This window comes from Hemiscyllium ocellatum, chromosome 2 (assembly GCF_020745735.1).
Source record: "Hemiscyllium ocellatum isolate sHemOce1 chromosome 2, sHemOce1.pat.X.cur, whole genome shotgun sequence".
Lineage (NCBI taxonomy): Eukaryota > Metazoa > Chordata > Chondrichthyes > Orectolobiformes > Hemiscylliidae > Hemiscyllium > Hemiscyllium ocellatum.
The window spans coordinates 87030578-87049515 of NC_083402.1; the positions used below are offsets into that span (position 1 = coordinate 87030578).

Consider the following 18938-nt stretch of genomic DNA (forward strand, 5'->3'; position numbering starts at 1 on the left):
CAACAGTGCATATAGAGACCATTTGGCCCATTGAGTCTATAGCAAAGCTCCACAGAACACCTCAAAAAGACCCACCACAGCTCCACCCTATCCCCATAACCCCATGTTTACCATGGCTAATCCAACTAGCCTGCATACCCCTGAATACCACATGTCAATTTTTAGCATGGCCAATCCACCTTTGGACTGTAGGAGGAAACCAGAGCACCCAGCAGACACTAATGCAGACAAGGGGAGAATGTGCAAACTCCACAGAGACAGTCATCCAACACTAGAATTGAATCCATGTCCCTGGCACTATGAGGCACTTATGCTAACAACTCTGCCACCAAGCACAGACAATAAAGAGATAATAAAGAAAGAGAAAATAAACTATGAGGCCAAACTAACAAGCATTATAAAAACTGACAGTAAGGGCTTCTTCAAATATATGAAAAAAAGAGAGGTCAAAGTGAACCTAAGTCCTTCGAAAATGAACCGGGAAAGCTGGTTATGGGGAAAGAAGCAAATGGTAGAGGAGTTAAACAGATATTTTACATCAGTCTTCACAGTGAAAGATACTTCGAACATCCCATTAATACTAAAGAATATGAGAGATAAATTAAATACTATCACCATCACTGCAGAAATAGTGCAAGTCAAACTAATAGAGCTTAAGGCAGCTAAGTCCCCTGGCCATGATTGTTGCATCCTAGGATACTAAAAGAGGTAGCTGCAGAGATAGTGGATGCATTCATTGTAGCTTTCCAAAAATCCTTGAATTCTGGAGAAGTATCAGAGGATTAGAAAACTGCCAATGTGACACTCCAGTTCAAAAAGTAAGAGAGATAAAAAGCAGGTAATTACAGGCTAATTATCCTAACATCTACTGTTGGAAACAGCAGAGGAATTAATTATCAAAGAAGTAATAGCAACCCATTTAGAAAATCATAACCTAATCAAGCAGAAGGCATGACTTCACGAAAGGGAAATTGTATCTGACTAATTTATTAGAGCCCTTCAAGGATGTCTCAACCAGAGTGGATAGAGGGATACCCGTGGATGTGCTGTATTTGGATTTCCAGAAGGCTTCAACGAGGTATCTCAAAAAAGATTAAGTCATAATATAAAATCCCAGAGTGTTGGACGTAATATGTTGTCATGGTCAGAGAATAGACTAATGGGCAGGAAACAGCGAGAGAGTATAAGGTTGGTGACCTGTGATCAGTGGGGTTCGACAGAGATCAAGGCAAATGTACTGAAACCAAACTCGCAGATGTCATAAAGGTAGTTGGAAAGGCAGATTGCAAGAGCGATACAAACAGTTTAGAGAGAGATGTGATAGGTTTGGAAAGTGGGAAAATGGAGTATAATGTGGGGAAGTGTGAAATTGTTCATTTTGGAAGGGAGAACAAAAGAACAGAATATTACTTAAAGAGAGAAAAACTGCAGAAAGCTTCAACACAAAAAGATTTGGGAGTACCTGTGCATGAAACAAGAGAGTTAGCAGGCAGGTACAGCAGGTAATCAGGAAAGTTAATGGAATGTTGGCCCTTATTTCAAGGAGCGTGAAGTATAATGGGAGGAAAGTTTCACTGCAACTGTACAAGGTGCTGGTGAGACCACATCTGGAGTGCTGTAAGCAGTTTTGGTCCCTTTATTTAAAGAAATATATCATTTTATTGGAGACAGATAAGAGAATGTTCACAAGGATGCTCCCCAGTGGGGAGGTCTTATGACCGAAGGCTAAACAGGTTGGGATTCTACTTACTGCAGTTTCAAAGAATAAGAAGTGATCTCACATAAACATCAGATACTTAAGGGGTTCGACAGAGTACATACTGAGAGAATAATTTCCCGCCCTCAGGGGAGAGTCCGCGACAAGAGGGTGTAATCTCAGAATAAAGGGGTACCAGTTTAAGACTGAGATGAGGATTTTTTTCTCTCTCAGAGAGTTGTGAATCTTTGCAACTCTTTGCCAGAGAGCTGTGGGGCAGAGTGCTTGCATATTTAAAGCTGAGATAGATAGATTCTTGATCAGTAGGAGAATCAAGGGTTATGGGAAAAATGTAGGAAAGTGGATATGACGAATGTCAGATCAGCCATGATCTTACTGAATGGTGGAACAGCCTTACTCTTGCTCCTATTTCGTATTGCCTTATAAGAAAGTGAAAGAGTTTTTCATCTCCATTTGATTAAAGATCATTAATACTTACCCTTTGTTTTTCTGGATCAACATATCTAATGCCAAAGTAATCCTTTTCCAACAAGCTGAAATGGTTGCAAACATGATCAATGAGGAATTGACCTTTGGTGTCTCTCTGCAAAACAAAAAGAACAGTGTTCCTCACAAATAAGCATTAATGGGTGTTATCATCATTTCACACATTATTAATTTATTATATTTGCATTTCGTGGTCAACCTTTCTGACAACATGCAGGCCATTAAATTACTTCCAATCAATAAAAGATTCCCAGAACAGTTTGATACTACCAGCATATTGCTAAAATAATAGGGCTGCAATTTTGTTTTATTCACTCTATGATTGAATAAATAGCTTCAGGTTATTCCGACCTGGACTAAGATTAAATCATTTGAAAATTGACTGAGGATATGAACTATGAGTTCTATTCAATGGCTATTCAATGGCCACAATATTATAACAGTGATTCAACAATTTTGAAAACTTAATAGTTCATACCTTTAGAGGCTAAGTGACAAAATAAATCATGCTTCTGAATGAATTTCGTATTGTTTATCCAAAGAATAAAGTAAAATAAATTAGATACTGGAAATCGGAAAATATTAGAAAACACATCAGGTTCAGCACTGTTAGTAGATAAAGAAACAAAGTTGACACTTCCAGTTGGTGACCTCTAATCAGGTTGGGTAAAAACAGCTATAAACCAAGTACAGGACCAGGAAAGAGGGAAGGGAAAAAAGAGCAAAAAGGGAGGTCTGTGTTAATGAGATTATAGAAATTTTCAAAGAGTCATGGACATTGGGAAACTTTCCAAAATGGTAGCTGGGACCAGGATTCATTTGAAACATCCCATTTATGACGATGGATGCAAGGGGGCATGACTCACACCTGACAAAAATCACGAATTCAGCATGATGAGTATGAAGAGCTATTGGGGGAGAATAGAATGCATTTGTTGGCACAGAGGGAAGGAAGGGCCATTAGGGGAGCATGCATTTGCACAGAAAAGGATGAGGGACCATTGCACGCTGAAGGGGGAACTATATTTGGCACGAATGGGGCAGGGGCTATGGTTAGGCATACAGAGTGAAAATTAAATGGTCTAAAATATGAGCAAACACGCATATTTGATCAAATCACAGAAAACTGAGGCAAGCCCTTTAATTAGACTGCCTTGTTACTCATCAGCGTCACTGGCTGAGTCTGATCAGCATTGGAGGTCAAGAGGCCAGACAACAGCCCACCCCACTTTCACCCTAAGAATGAAGATTCTACTATTTGGGGAGGTTCCCAAGCAAACTAGGAAATCTAAAGCACAAAACCTTTGAAATGATGATATGAAGGAAAAGAGGACAGCAAAGGAACAGATAAAAATAAATCAACAGATAAAAATGGATCAAGAGGATAACTGGGAATATTAAAAACTCTACTAATATCTGTTGTCCACAAAAATAGCAGGAGGGCTTTTTATCTGAATTTGGTAAACACAATGTTGGGTCCAGAAGGCTGTAAAGGGATTAATTTAAAGGAGGTGTTTCTCATTAAACTCATATGAAAGGCAGAGGTTGAGAACAATGATCAAAGTAGGAGTGAGCAAAACATTAACATGGCAGTAGCTTGGGATCATACTCAGGGAATGAACAGAAGATTTGGTCTTCCTGGTGGAGTGGGGACACATTATGAACAACAAATGGGTATATTAGTTGAAAGAAGTGCAAGAAACTGTGGGAAGGGAATTAGTATAAGTACAAGCCTTGCGTTTCATGCATTTGCATAAGGAGATCATTTGCAAAACGGGAAGGAATTTTTGGGGTGAACAAAAAGGTAAACAAGAGTGTCATGGAAGGAATGGTCCTTTGAAAGCTGAAATGGGAAGAGGTACGGCTATGTTTGGTGTTGGCATAACTCTGAAGATGAAGGTAATAGTGAAGAATAGGGCTACAGGGAGAATGTTGGTAAGTGGAGTTGAAATGCCCATCAGCCATGATTGAATGGCGGAGTGGACTCGATGGGCCGAATGGCCTTACTTCCACTCCTATGTCTTGTGGTCTAATAGTTTCAATGTGGAAACCCATGAAATGAAGTTGAGGCCTGGGATAACCCGATATTGACTCCAAGGATGGACAAGGAGGAGTGAAAGTAGAAACATAGGTAATAGAGTGGACACTATCAATATCTTTATTATATAGCTCCTATTTGCTGTTGATTCGATGAGCACTTTGGCATCATTGATTAAGAACACTACAAATCAACATACAACTAAAAAAAGGAATTTAAAAGATTACATTATTGCTTTAAAAATACCTTCATTGACTTAATTTGAAGAAGTGTCATATCAGACTCAAATTTTAATTCTGGTTGTCATTCCTCAGATAATGCTGAGTTTCTCCAGCACTTTCTGTTCTTATTCAGATTTCCAGCAGTATTGCTTTTAAATAAAGTCACCTGTTCCTCAGAATCTATGGATGCAATTTTCCTTCTCTAGAGGTGATGGGAAAGACAAATAATTGAGTGAGTTCGTCCTTCTCAATATTTCAACAATTCAGTGCTGGGCTAGAAGGTTCACTGGGGACCTCTTTGACTCATCAGCAGTTACAGTCCTCAAGTGGTGAAATTGCACATAATTAAGGGCTTCAACTCTCTTCCAACTTGATTCCATGCCTTCCCCAACTGGAAAACCAGGGAGACCTGACAAGTTCTGTCACATTTGGAAGGCTGAGGCCAATCGGGTGATAGGGATGAGAGGCAACAGGGGACAGTTCAAATTTTCATATAATCCAGCAAATCTCCCAAAGAATGTGATTATGTGTTGAGCAGAGATTAAGACATTGACTTTACCATGGCTACCTCCTGCATGAGGTATGAAAGATCCACAGCCTTTGCCTCTCTGACCACCCAGTTTCCCTGTCATCCCTGCCCTGCAAGGCCCAAAAGAAAAATACTTGTCTTCTCACCATTGGAACCCCTGAAGACTAGCATCAAGCAATGACCTCTCAGACCCAGAATTTGCTGACCTCGGATTAGCTGGTGAGGTGGAACCTCAAAGTCAACGCCTGTGACTCATGGAGAAACTCACCAGTTTGCTCTTAGCAAACTGATTGAAGCTTAATCTGGCAAGTTGTCTCATTGGTGGGGGTAGAAACTCATTTGCCAATGAACATAAGTATGTAGTTTTGTGCTGCAAAATCCAATTTCAATCTAAGGAAGCATCAATTCACTATTAAATGTTTCTGCCTTAAACATATGTGCAAACAACAATGGGAATAATATTGTTCATTAGCTTTCAAAGTTATATTCCAACCAAGCTGATTGGATCCAATAGCTTCCAGATATTATACACTGTACTTGATCAACACTTCTTACCAACAACCTCAAATTCCTAATACAAAATGTATTTTCATACACAAAATACTGATAACTCAACACAAGGTGAAAGGCTGACTATTAATTTAAACAGCTGACAATTCACAATGCATAACCACTGTAGAAATCTATTTGCACCTCCTTACACTGTCAATCATAAATTTGTAAAACTCAGCCTGTCAGAAAATCAAGGATTTGACAGTCAAAGAATACTAGCTATTCTGTGATAAAATGCTGTCCTTGTTTTATAATATATCCATAGAATGCAGCCAAACACCAAACAACAAAGGCATTAAAACCTTCAGATCAGAGAATAAGCCAGTTCTTTGTCAACTCATAAGAGAAGAACTGAATAGAGAAATAGAAAATCCTGCAGATTATAAATTAAGTATGCAAGATGTCAAATTAGATTAACAACCAGACATTTAACAATCCATTAAATATGTATCACAAGCACAAAGCTATGATCAGTGCAGCAACAGATGAATATTTCATAGATCTTAGCAACAGCCACCTTTGGCATCAGTTATAGTAACATGGAACTAATAATACACCTTACCTTAATTGAGCAAGCAAACACATCTTAAAACCATAAGACATAGGAGCTGAAGAAGGCTATTCAGCCCACTTAGTCGGCTCCAACATTCAATAAGATTATGGATGATCTGATCATCCTCAACTCCGTAGTCCTGTCTTATGCTATAAGCCTCAAACCTATTGATTAAAAATCTGTCTCAGTCTTGAACATGCTTAACACAGCCTCAACAAAACCGTGGTAAATAATTCCACAGATTCACTACCCTCTGAGAGACAAAATTCTTCCTCACTTCTGTCTTAATTGGGTGACCCCTTGTCCTGAGATTATGTCTTCTGGTCTCACTCTTCCACAGGGGAATAGCCTTTCTGCATCTACCCTGTCAATCCCCTCAGAATCTTTTATGTGTCAATAAGATCACTCTCATTCTTCTGTATTCCAACGAACACACGCCCACCCTACCCAACCTTTCCTCATAAACAGTCCCTTGAAACCTCCTATCAATCTTGTGAACCTTTTATGGACTGCTTCCAATCCTGTATTTCAAATTGCAACTTTTATATTGCTGTAGGCAGAAATATTATGTTTCATTTGAGTTTCTCTTATACCATATACCAGTAAAATTTTAATTTTTAAAAACAGAACTCCACGCAATTTTCTATAAGTTTTGGGGGGAAAAAGTGAATAATTATTAACCATGCCTGTCTGTTCATGTTTTGACTTATTGAATAACCTGACAGGAGACAAGAAATAAAAATGTTAATCCTACAAGATTTTAGAGAACAGAGCAAGATATTTTCCAAGGGAAAACAGAAAATGATTTAAAACAAATGTAGCATGGAGTGCTGACTGATACACATGGATAAATGAAACTAGCTCTTAGTGCAACTATAGTGAAAGTTCTAAATGCTCATTTTCAAAAACTTAAGAATGAGGAGGAAGAAAGAAATCCATTATGCTTTACTCGTTATTTAATTTATTGCTGAGGAAAGGTATATTTTGTCCAAACATTTTTGGTCTCGCAATCATCAGGAATTTCACAAGATTACCAGTTCAAGGGGAAAACCAACATTAATATAGCATAAGTGGAGGGTGCTGATTATGTGGCAAGCGGACTTTGACAGAGAGAGGCATTGTCATGGAGGCTACATCCATTACTGCTGATTGACAGTTAACAGCCAAGATTTGTTTAAATTTTCAACCAGGCAAATTGTCTTTGATTGTCAGAGCATTACCCTTAGAAATGAAACGTCAAACCTATTTGTTGAATTGAAACAGGTGCAGTGTGCATACAGATTGTTTCTGTCTTCAAAGAACAGGGCTCTCTGCATTAATATATGCAGCTTCCAGTACAAGCCCAACTAATATTCCTAAATTAGTTGACAGCATGTGTTTTAAACAGCTTTATTAAAGACAACTTTATTAAGTACTCTGATTGTCAAAAGTAACAATGAGTGTGAGAAAAACTAGGGAATAACACTTATTCTCATGGCTCAACTTATGTGGTGAATATCACTCTAGGAATCCTTCACCAAACATTTGTTAGAAAGTGCTATTCTGGTGCATAACCTTTGGTCTCGATTCTTATTAGATTACGTTATATTTTTGCTTGAAGGATTAGTTGTTGATTTACTTGAAATCTCATTAAAGTCCCAAATTGTAACGTAATGAAAGAAATTGTGTCAATACATCAGTTCAATATGAGCATCATTTCTGTGAACATTTATTTTACATGGTTTGGTGTACTGCTTGACTAGTTGGTTTTATAAGCACCAATATTTAATGCTACAATGTCCTAGTTTAAATGAAACTGTTAACTTGGAGGAATTTTTAACTCAAGTAGGGCTTATGCAACATGAATCAACAGAATGGGCCCAAACATGTTGTCAAAATACAGATGATTTATGTATATCAAAACTTTCGAAATTCGTGTAATGATGTGATTTATCAGGGGTCATGAATTGCCACTAATTGTTGGACTACCATCAATCTAACAAAAACTGCAACACAGCAAATTCCCCATAAGACTCAAGAATTTACTGCACTTATTGCTGTAAAAAGGTGTTAAATCATTTATAGAAAGTTAGCTTGGCATAGGGCCCCACTGTTAGTGGCATGATGTGTTTTCATTGGGCTTCCATTCTGAAAGAAGCCAGCAATTAAATGATCATTGTTTTACACAAGTCACATGAATCTTTCAACCAGGATGTTACATTTATTTATTGTCAATTCTGGCTGGAAGTTGATACTGAGTTATTTAAATTTATTTAGTTTTGCCAAGATTTATACATGTCCCTTTCCCCACAAAAACTAAAAACAATGTGTATCCTTTAATTAGTAAGCAGTCAATCACCAATTTGCTGATTACATATGCTTTGAATTGTTTTAAAATGTCAATTTCATGTTTAAGCTGCATTTAGTTCCTGAATTTCATACATTAAAAAAATAATAATCTGAACTTGGGACAGGGATTACCTTTGTAATTTAGAGTCGTAGAGATATACCGCACGGAAACAGTCCAACTCGTTCATGCCAACCAGATATCCAATATAAATCTCGTCCCATTTGCCAGAATTTTACCCACAACCCTCAAAGCCCTTCCTATTCATATACCCATTCAGATACCTTTTAAATATTGTAATTGTATCAACCTCCACCATTTCCTCTGGTAGCTCATCCCTGCACCACCCTCTACATGAAAACCTTGCCACTTAGGTCCGTTTTATGTCTTTCCCTTCTTACCTTAATTCTATGCCCTCTAGTTTTGAACTCCCCCATTCTGGGTAAAATACCTTGTCTATTTACCCTATCCATGCCCTTCATGATTTTATAGACCTCTATAAGGTAACCCTTTAGCTTCCGACACGCCAGGGAAAATAGCCCCAGCCTGTTCACCCTCTCCTCATAGCTCAAACCCTCCAACCCTCTGTGTAATTCTTTTCTGAACCCTTTCAAGTTTCACAACATCCTTCCAGTAGGAGAGAAACCAAAATTACACAAAATACTCTAAAAGTGGCCAAACCATTGTCCTGTACAACCACAACATGACCTCCCAATTCCTATACTCGATGCTCTGGCCAGTTAAGGAAACTAAACGCCTTCTTCACTATCCTATCTACCTAAGACTCCACTTTTAAGGAACAATGAACCTGCAATCCAAGGTCTCTTTGTTCAGCAACACTCCACAGGACCTTGCCATTAAGTGTATAAGTCCTGCTCTGATTTTTTTTTCCAAAGTGCAGCACCTCACATTTATCTAAACTAAACTCCATCTAACATCCCTCAGCCTATTGGCCCATCTGATCAAGATCCCACTGTAATCTGAGGTAACCTTCTTCGCTGTCCACTGCACCTCCAATTTTAGTGCCATCTGCAAACTTATTAGCCACACCTTCTATGTTCACATCCACATTTATACAAATGACAAAAAGCAGTGGACCCAGCACCAATGCTTGTGGCACACTGCTGGTCGCAGGCCTCCAGTCTGAAAGGTAGTACTCTGTCCTCTACCTTGGAGCCATTTCTGTATCCAAATGGCTAGTTCTCTCTGTATTCCATGTGATCTAATCTTGTTATCCAGTCTATCATGAGGAACCTTGTTGAACACCTTACTGAAGTCCATATCGATCACATCCATTGCTCTGCCTTCATTAATCCTCTTCATTACATCTTCAAAAAACTCAATCAAGTTAGTGAGACATGATTTCCCATGCACAAAACCATGTTGACTATCCCTAATCAATCCTTGCCTTTCCAAATAGGTGTAAATCCTGTCCCTCAGGATTCCCTCCAAAACCTTGCTCACCACCGACGTCAGGTTCACTAGTCTGTAGTTCCATGACTTTTCCTTTCCACCATTCTTAAACAGTGGTATCACGTTAGCCAACCTCCAGTCTTCCACCTCTTCACTCGTGGCTATCGATGATACAAATATTTCAAAGGGCTCAGCAATTACTTCCCTAGCTTCCCAAAGTACACCTGATCGGGTCCCGGGGATTTAGCCACCTTTATGTGTTTTAAGACTCCAGCATCTCCTCTTCTGCAATATGAACATTTTTCAGGATGTCACTATTTATTTCCCCACATTCTATATCTTCTATATCCTTCTACACAGTAAACACTGATGCAAAACACTCATTTAGTATCTTCCCCATCTCCTACGGTTCCACACTCAGGCAGCCTTGCTGAACTTTGAGGGATCCTTTTCTCTCCCTTGTTACCCTTTTGTCCTTAATGTATTTGTAGAATCTCTTTGGATTCTCCTTAACCCTAATTACCAAAGGTATCTCGTGTCCTCTTTCGGCCCTCCCAACTTCCCTCTTAAGTATACTCCTACTGCCTTTATACTCTTCTAGGGATTCACTTGATCTCTGCTGACATATGCTTTATTCTTTTTCTTGATCAAATCCTCAACTTCTCTTGTCATCCAGCATTCCCTACAGCCTTGCCCTTCATCCTAACAGGAATATACTGTCTCTTGCTTCTCGTTATCTAATTTTTGAAGGCTTCCCACTTTCCTGTCGTGCCCTCACCCCCCCCCCCCCCGCCCGCACCCCGCTATCCCCACCTTTTTGTCATGCTCTATAGCCAAAATGACTTATAACTATACAGATTTTGTATATAATTTGGTGCTACGCTTCATTTGAAGAATGTCCAAGTTGTGATTTAGTCAGAAGTCACACAACACCAGGTTATAGTCCAACAGGTTTATTTGAAATCACACAAGCTTTTGGAGTGCAGCTCTTCCATCAGCTGCAGTGAGAAAGCAGAGCAAAACAGACACAGTGTTTATGGGCAAGGAGATCAAGATCTGAGAAATCAAAAGATCATACAACTAGTGTGAGTGGAGCATCAGATAATAAGTCTCTGCAGGTGACTAAGTGTGTTGACTGTTTGTAAAGCAATTGTAAAGGCAATGTTAAAAATCACACAAAACCAGGTTATAGTCCAACTGGTTTATTTGAAAGTACTAGCTTTCAGAGCACTGCTCCTTCATCAGGCATCTAATGAGGGAGGATCATAAGACACAGAAGCTATAGCAAAAGATCACAGTGCCATGCAATTAAAACGACATATTGAACAAATCTAGATTGCTGTTAAGTCTTTCACCTTTTAGGATGGGTTGCAGGTTTCAATTCTTAAAATGTAAATCCTAGAACTATTTTTAAATCACATTCTCAAGATAACTTGCGGTTTTATTAAAAAAAATTTCAGCTCAGACAATGTATTAAAGGTATGAGATCAGGGTCCGTCTGTATCCCACCCTTGAGTCAGACTGGTTCTATTTCCAAAGTACAAATTTTTTAAATTGTATATGGATTGACGGCCTACATTGACTGCCTGCAGGCTGTATGCTGTTTGAACAAAAATAGAATGTATCTGCACATATAATTCTGCAAATGTGAGCAACTGTAGTGACCTCCTCAGGATGCAACCAAGAGGGTACCCTTCTTTGTCCACTAATGGGGGAGTCCTGAACTAAGGGTCATAGTTACTGATTAAGGAGAATTCATTTAGAACTGAAATCAAAGGTATTTCTTCTCCCAGCGAGTAGTGAATTTTTGGAGTTATGGAGGTGGTCTTCTTCTGTGCAGCAGAATTCCACCATAGAAACAAAACTATCTAAATGGTATTACCCCGTGCATGATTAGCATTTTGATTTGGTTTCCTTTATTAAATGTGGGCATCACTGACAAGGTCAGCATTTGTTACTCATGTTTAATTGCCAAAAGAAACTAATGGATTCCATCTGGTTCAGGTACACCCACATTGCTGTTGGAAGGGAGTTCCAGGAGTTCAACTACAATGAAGGCACAGCAATTATACTGCCAGGTCAGGATAGTGTTTGCCTTACAGAGGAACTGGTATTTTTATACATTTGCTGCCTCTGTCATTTTAGGTGGCAGAGGTTGCAGGTTTGGAAGAGTCTGTCAAACGAGCCCAAATACATTGCCACAGTGCAATTGGTAAATGGTACACACTGCTACAACAATGCATCACTGCTGCAGAAATGAATGTTTAATGTTGTGGGTAGAATACCAAGGAAGTGGGCGACTTTGTTCTACCTGGTGTCAAGTGTCTTGAGTGTGCTGGAACTCCACTCCTTCAGGTGGGCTCCATCACACTCTTGACTTGAACCCTGTAAGTGATGGATGGACTTTGGCGAGTCATGAAGCAAGTTACTTGCCACAGGGTTCTCAATCTCTGACTTGTAGCTCAGCTTTCATAGCCACAGTATTGATAATATTTTGTTTCCATTCAGTTTTTGGTCCATGTTAACTCCCAAGATGTTGACCTTGAGGGATTCAAAGGCGGTAATCTTATGTAATGTAAAGGGGTGATGATTAGATTCTCTCCTGATAAAGATAACCATTGTCTGGCACTAATGTGGTGCAAATAGTATTTGCCACTATCAGCCCAAGCTTGAATATTGTCCAGATCTAGCTGCATATTGGTACAGACTGCTTCAGTATCAAAGAACAATCAAGACCTAACTAATTTGCACAAGTTTAGAAAATATTTAAAGCTAAAGTTCAATTTCATAGGACTCTATTCTCAACCATTAGTCTTTTTCATGTTTAATTCCTCCTGAAGCTTTCTACTATTACTTTCCAGTTGTGGATCATTCTTAAAGTTGATTGCAAGCACTTGAAACAAACCTTATCATGGGGACAAAATGGTAAAGTGAATGGATTAACACAAAGTGTAACAATAAAGATATATAGCTTCGTTGTCAATAAATCTTTAATTGAATTCTCTTTGCATTTATAGTTGGAAATAAGAAGCAGCAAATTCACACATTCTGGTGATAGAGCTAACATACAAGATAAATGACAATGCTGCAAAGTTGCTAATTTCGCAAAACAAGGGTCAGGTGCTATTTGTACTTCAGTTTGGGAAGGGACTTTGAATATATAATCTGAATAAAGCATGCTTTAAGAAATAGAACAATATTATCAAAGGTTGGGGAGCTCATCTAACCCTACAAGATAAAGGAATTAAAACATTAAACAGAACCATGCTTTCAAATGACTAATAATAGCTACAGCCAATGACAGATATAAAAAATCTAAAGGAAGAAATGAACGAACAACATAGACAAGAGGGTCATGAAAGTTTCTTAACTCTAAACCTATCTAAACCTGGTATCTAAACCTATTCCTACCATCACCATAATGTTCCCTTATCCTAATCAGAAGGCAATTACAAGATGGACAAATGAAATGAGCAGTCAGAAGTCCCTATGCAAATCTAATACTGGTGGAAAAAATACACTATTTATTCAGATTTAGTTATTCGACACTATTCATACCATAAGACCTTTTGTTTTTATAACAAACATGGTTTTGTGATATGGATCACATGACAGACAACAAATGGAGGCCTTTGGAAATAGATGTTTATTGTGACATTTGAAAAAAAGGCGTGTGTATTTACAAAGAACTATTCTGTGCAATCCCACTTAACTTTCAGCAATCAGCAAACCCAAACACCAAAGTGATCAAATCAAGGAAAATTCAGGAGTTCAAACGCACTCTCATTTCAAGTTCATCTCTAAATATAGCAAACAGACAGCTTCTAAGAATGTCAGCCCAACTCTACAGAAAATGTAGTTGAAGTTTTAGAGGTTTAAGGTAATATTCAAAGATAGTAATTCCCTGGTTCAGTTAGTACTTTTGCCATAAAGTCAGATGGTTGGGACTCCAAAACCCACACCAGAATTTGAGCATGTCATCTTAATTGAAGCCCATAGTACAGTAATGAGGGGGTCCATTCTCAGAAGTGCAATTAATTCTATGAAGCAGCTCAGGACAAAGTGCTAATTTACTTATTTCATTTTATTTAGGTCTAAATGATCACATAAAAATCATCACTGATATATTTCAGAAGAGTTAGCTTGATACCAAGTTAAATATTGATTAATTTAAAGTACCTAAAGGAAACAAAGTGAAAGATGTTGACCAACAGAAACATCAAACACATCATAAACTGTGTGATACCTCTATCCACTCCTTCAACAATCCCACAGCCTGAAGCATGATGATTGCGACCAAAAGGATTGACCAAAATGCCTCCAGCATTATCAAGGAACATAATACTGCAATGGTCGAAGTCAGCACTAGTACACCTGATGTAACAGCAGACAAAACAGGCCCAAAGAAGAAAGCTCCAAACATTGTGAGCCTCAGCAGAGACCAAAAAATGTTAAGTACCTGGAAATCAGGTTCAAGGGACAGAAGAATTCCACAGTGTCCTTTCTGTCCAATTGCACTAGATTACCAATATCTTCCAACAGGTAGTGCAGGGAAATAATGGCAAATTAGTGACAAATTTGTGTAGCATCTTTAACATGGACAAATATCTGACGATGTTTCATAGGGATGCTATCAAATCAAATTTGGCACAATATTTTACACAATATCAAGACCACAAAAGGAGACAAATGAGTGAACAAATTCTTGATCAAAGATATTGCAAGTGTTATATTCAGGTCATTATTTCACCCAGGTAAGCTGAGACAAGTGTATAAATTGGTAATATTGCAGGCAAGAAAAGAACAGTTTTGGTGTCAGGCAGAACATTCAGCTAGAAATTCCACTCTGAATCTAAAGGAACACCAATATTGCAAATAGTCTTACTCAGCCTTAGATAGTGACCAGAGTGATCAAAATAGTACAAGAGAATAAAGTATAATGTATGGTCAGCTATTTCAAAGACTGCAAACATACCAGCAAGGATTAAGGAGGAATAGTTTAACACTATAGAAATCACACAGTATATCATTTGTGACTCTGATCAGGACTGTTGTCATACAACTTAATAAGTTTACAGAGGAGTCAGGGATCAGGTCAAACAATCAATTATTTTCATGCATATGCAAGGAAACTAGTCTTATCACCAAGAAGTGTCCAACTACTCAGGGGTGGCACGGTGGTTCAGTGGTTAGCACTGTTGCCTCACGGTCCCAGGTTCGATTCTAGCCTCGGGCGACAGTCTGTGTGGAGTTTGCACATTCTCCCCATATCTGTGTGGGTTTCCTCCGGATGCTCCAGCTTCCCCCCACAGTCCAAAGATGTGCAGGTTAGGTAAATTGGCCCGTAGTGTTAGGTGCATTAGTCAGGGGTAATTGTAGGGGAATGGGTCTGGGTGGGTTGCTCTTTGGAGGGTCGGTGGACTTGTTGGGCCGAAGGGCCTGTTTCCACACTTAGGGAATCTAATCTACTCTGCTTTACACCTCCAAGCTTTATACAAAATAATACAATTCACACATTTCTTTGTCCAGGTATCTTACATTAGCCACTGTTTTCCCACAGTGGTGAAGATGTGGTGCTAAAAGCAGACTGAAAGGGGAGGGGTACAGTACGTGCTGAGAGAGAACTATGAGCAATATCAGCTGACAAGGCGAAGAATGGAAGTTGGGTGTTCAGTGGTTTGGCAGGAATTGGGTCAAGGGAGCGGACAATGGATTTTATGGATAAGATTAGTTCAGAGTGGGCATGATAGGAGAGAAGCTGGAAAAATATGAAAGTTTAGGACTACATGTGAATTCTGTCAGAAAGTTAAGCTTGGTACTTAAGGATAGAGGAAGGAAATGACAGAGGCAGCTGAACAGGCAGTTTTAACTTCAATGATATAGGAACCCTGAGCTATTTGCATTTGCTGAAAGTGAGTGGAAGAGGATGGGAAGATGAGTTTTAAAAGATAGTTTGTAGTGAAGAGAAGTCTGAGGTAATCATTGTATTCTAGATGATTATGGAATACTAGGCAGATTTGAACGAGGACAGCAGGACCCAAAAACAATATACATAGATTACAATTAGAATTCCTACTGTGTGGAAACAGGCCCTTTGGCCTAACAAGTCCACACCAACCCTTCAAAGAGTATCCCACTCAAACCCATTCCCCTTCATTTACCCCCAACTCATGCACCTAACCTATATATCCCTGAAACAATATGGGCAATTTAGCACAGCCAATTCACCTAGTCTACACATAGTTGGACTGCTGGGAGGAAACCGGAGCACTGGAGGAATGGCAATGACTTTCAAGTCTACGTTTTGGATGTGTGCCATTCAAGCAAACAAAACAGTAATAGAATTAGTATGTAGAAAAACATTTTAAACATGGAAGTACAACTATAATTGTGAAAATAATAGCTGCTGAAATGTTGTAGTAAATAGAAATAAAAAGACCAGACAGTTGGGAAATCGAAAGAGTTTTGTAGGACAGTTTTATTTTTATCTGAAGTGGGCACAGAAGAAAAAAGGTTAGAAGAGGAGGGATGTTAATCGGAAGGATATAGGAAATGATTAGCTATTTTGATCATAAGTTTCATAATAGTAAAAGTGATGATGGAGATAGATTCCAGAAGTCCTGGCATCAAACACAGCATCCGTCAGTTTCACTGGGGCAACAGGGTAAATTGCATTGTGTACGTCTGTGGCAGACAGAAGAACAGCCTTCACTGAACAGCCAACTTTCATTCCTGGCCTTGTGAGCTGATATTGCTCACAGCTCTCTCTCAGCAGGAACAGTATCATGCTCCTTCTGGTTGGTCTTCAGCACCACTTCTGTTGGAAAACAGTAGCTACTGTAATATATGTTATAATGATTTGTACATGTTCTAACTGGGATGTCCAACTGGGATGTTAGATTAAGCTTTTCAGGAGAAGATCAAAATGCCAATGTCCTACAGAGTGATAGGATACCCTTTTCAAAAGGTAAGGTATCCATTTAGTTGGGTTGAAGGATGCTTTGGGAGAGGTCAGCTATTCTTTGGGAGAGGTCAAGTGTCATTTGAGATTGTTAAAAGTAGATGTGAATGTGTGTACAGTTGGTATTCTAACTGGAACATATTTGAGCTGTCAAGCCACTTGAAACTGTCAAGGGAACCACCAAGCAGATTGGAATTATCAGGCAACCAAAGGATTTAAATCTCCTGACCTTTAAAGTTTTTGAAAGAAAATTAAACAAAATCCATGCTTGCTACTTCACTCTGTCTCCTTACATAAGCTTGATAGTTATCATTTAAAGGCTTGTGCTGTGTGACAGAATTCAAATACTACCATTATCATAGTGGGGTTCCTGTCTGTCACAGTTTGATTGACAGCTCCAAACATTTGTAACATCCTGGACTGGGACAATGAATACAATTAATTGTTTGCATAAAGGATTAATTAGTTAAAGGTATTTGAATATTGTGAATAGATTATTAATAGAGAGTTATTTTTAAAATAATGAATTATTGTACCTTATTTATCTCAGCATAAGCCTGGTGTGATTTGTAACAAATTAATTGAGAAAACTAATGGTATGTTATCCCTTATCACGAGGAATTGAACATTAAAGGATGTAATGCTTCTGTTACACAGGCATTGGTAAGACCACTTCTCTGTGTGCAGTTTTGTTTTCTTTTCACTTAAGGAAGGGTGTAAATGCATTAGTGGTAGCTCAAAGGAAATTTACTTGATCGATGTCTGGAATGAGTGAGTTGTTTTATTAAGATATGTTCGACAGGCTGGGTTTGTTTCCACTGGAGTTCAGAAGAGTAAGGGATAATTTGATTGACATGTAGAAGATTCTGAATGATCTTGACAAGGTGAATGTGGAAAGGATATTTCCTTGTGTGTGTCAGTCCCAGAACTACAAGGCACTGTTTTAAAATTAGAGATCATCCTTTGAGGTAAAACATGGTCATTTATTTTTCTCTCAGAGGGATATATGACCTTGTAACTCTCTCCCTCATGGTGGTGGAGGCAGGGTCATTGAATATTTCTAAGACAAACATAGATAGATTCTTTTAGGCAGGGAAATCAAGGATTGTTAAATTCAAACATAGTTCAGCCATGAAACTAATGAATGGCTCAGGGGGACAAATGATCTATTTTTGTCCTTTTCTGTATGTTTGTATCTGACTGTCAATCAGCATTAATGGGTGCATAAAAATCTTCTGGTAAGGACTAATCATAGCAAAAAAAAATGTTCAGATGTGTTCAGATGCCTATTAAAAATTATTCAGCTAGTAAAAGGATGTTCATAAAATTATGGATACCAGAATAATTAGTATAAATTAGCATACTTCTATTGAGTATTTTGTTTTCTTTACCAGAGGAGCCTTGTGTCCTTTTTAGAAAAGATCTGCCAAAATTCATATGTTCTTGGCTACAGAGTCAATAAAGTGTGGTGTAGGAAAAAGCACAGCAGGTCAGTCAGCATTTGAGGAGCAAGAGAGTTGATATTTCAGACTTAATCCTTCATCAGTACTTGAAGTGGGAGGATTGAAAGGAGAAGTTGGTTTGGGTGAGGACCAGTTCCACCAATCAAATGAGAGTATCCGTGGAGAGGGACTGGGTGAGTCAGCGGGAGAGGAAGAAATGGAGGATTTTTAGGCCTTCTTTATGAAGGATACAGATGTAGGAGGACTAGATGTCCATGGTGAAGATGAAGTGTTGGGAGCCAGAGAATTGGAAATCATGGAGGAGGTGGAGGGCATAGGTGGTGTCTTGAACTTATGTGACGAATCTCTGAACCAAATGGGAGAGGATGGAGTCAAGGTAAGCAGAGATGAGTTCGGTAGGGCAGGAGTAGGTGGAGACAATCAGTCGACCGGGGCAGTCAGGTTTGGGGATTTTGGTAATTGATAGAACCAGGTGGGGCAGGATTGGAGAACAATGAGGTTGGAGGCTGAGGATGGGAGATCAGCTGAGGTGATAAGATTGTGGATGGTCTTGGAGATGATGGTTTGGTGATGAGAGGTGGGGTCATGGTCGAGGGGACAGTAGGAGGTGGTTTTGGCAATTTGGCATCTGGCCTCAACCATGTAGAGGCCGGTGTGCCTGATGAAGGACTAAGCCCAA

At 38.9% G+C, this 18938-nt stretch overlaps 1 protein-coding gene across 1 annotated transcript in view; it reads right to left on the reverse strand.

Moving 5' to 3' along the window:
* Positions 1-18938, reverse strand: part of frmd3 (FERM domain containing 3) — a 221537-nt gene that overhangs the window by 147338 nt on the left and 55261 nt on the right. Inside the window, exon 2 of the mRNA XM_060845125.1 lies at positions 2196-2300. Within this exon, the coding sequence (XP_060701108.1) occupies positions 2196-2300 (105 nt within the window). The remainder of the gene's footprint in view (positions 1-2195; positions 2301-18938) is intronic.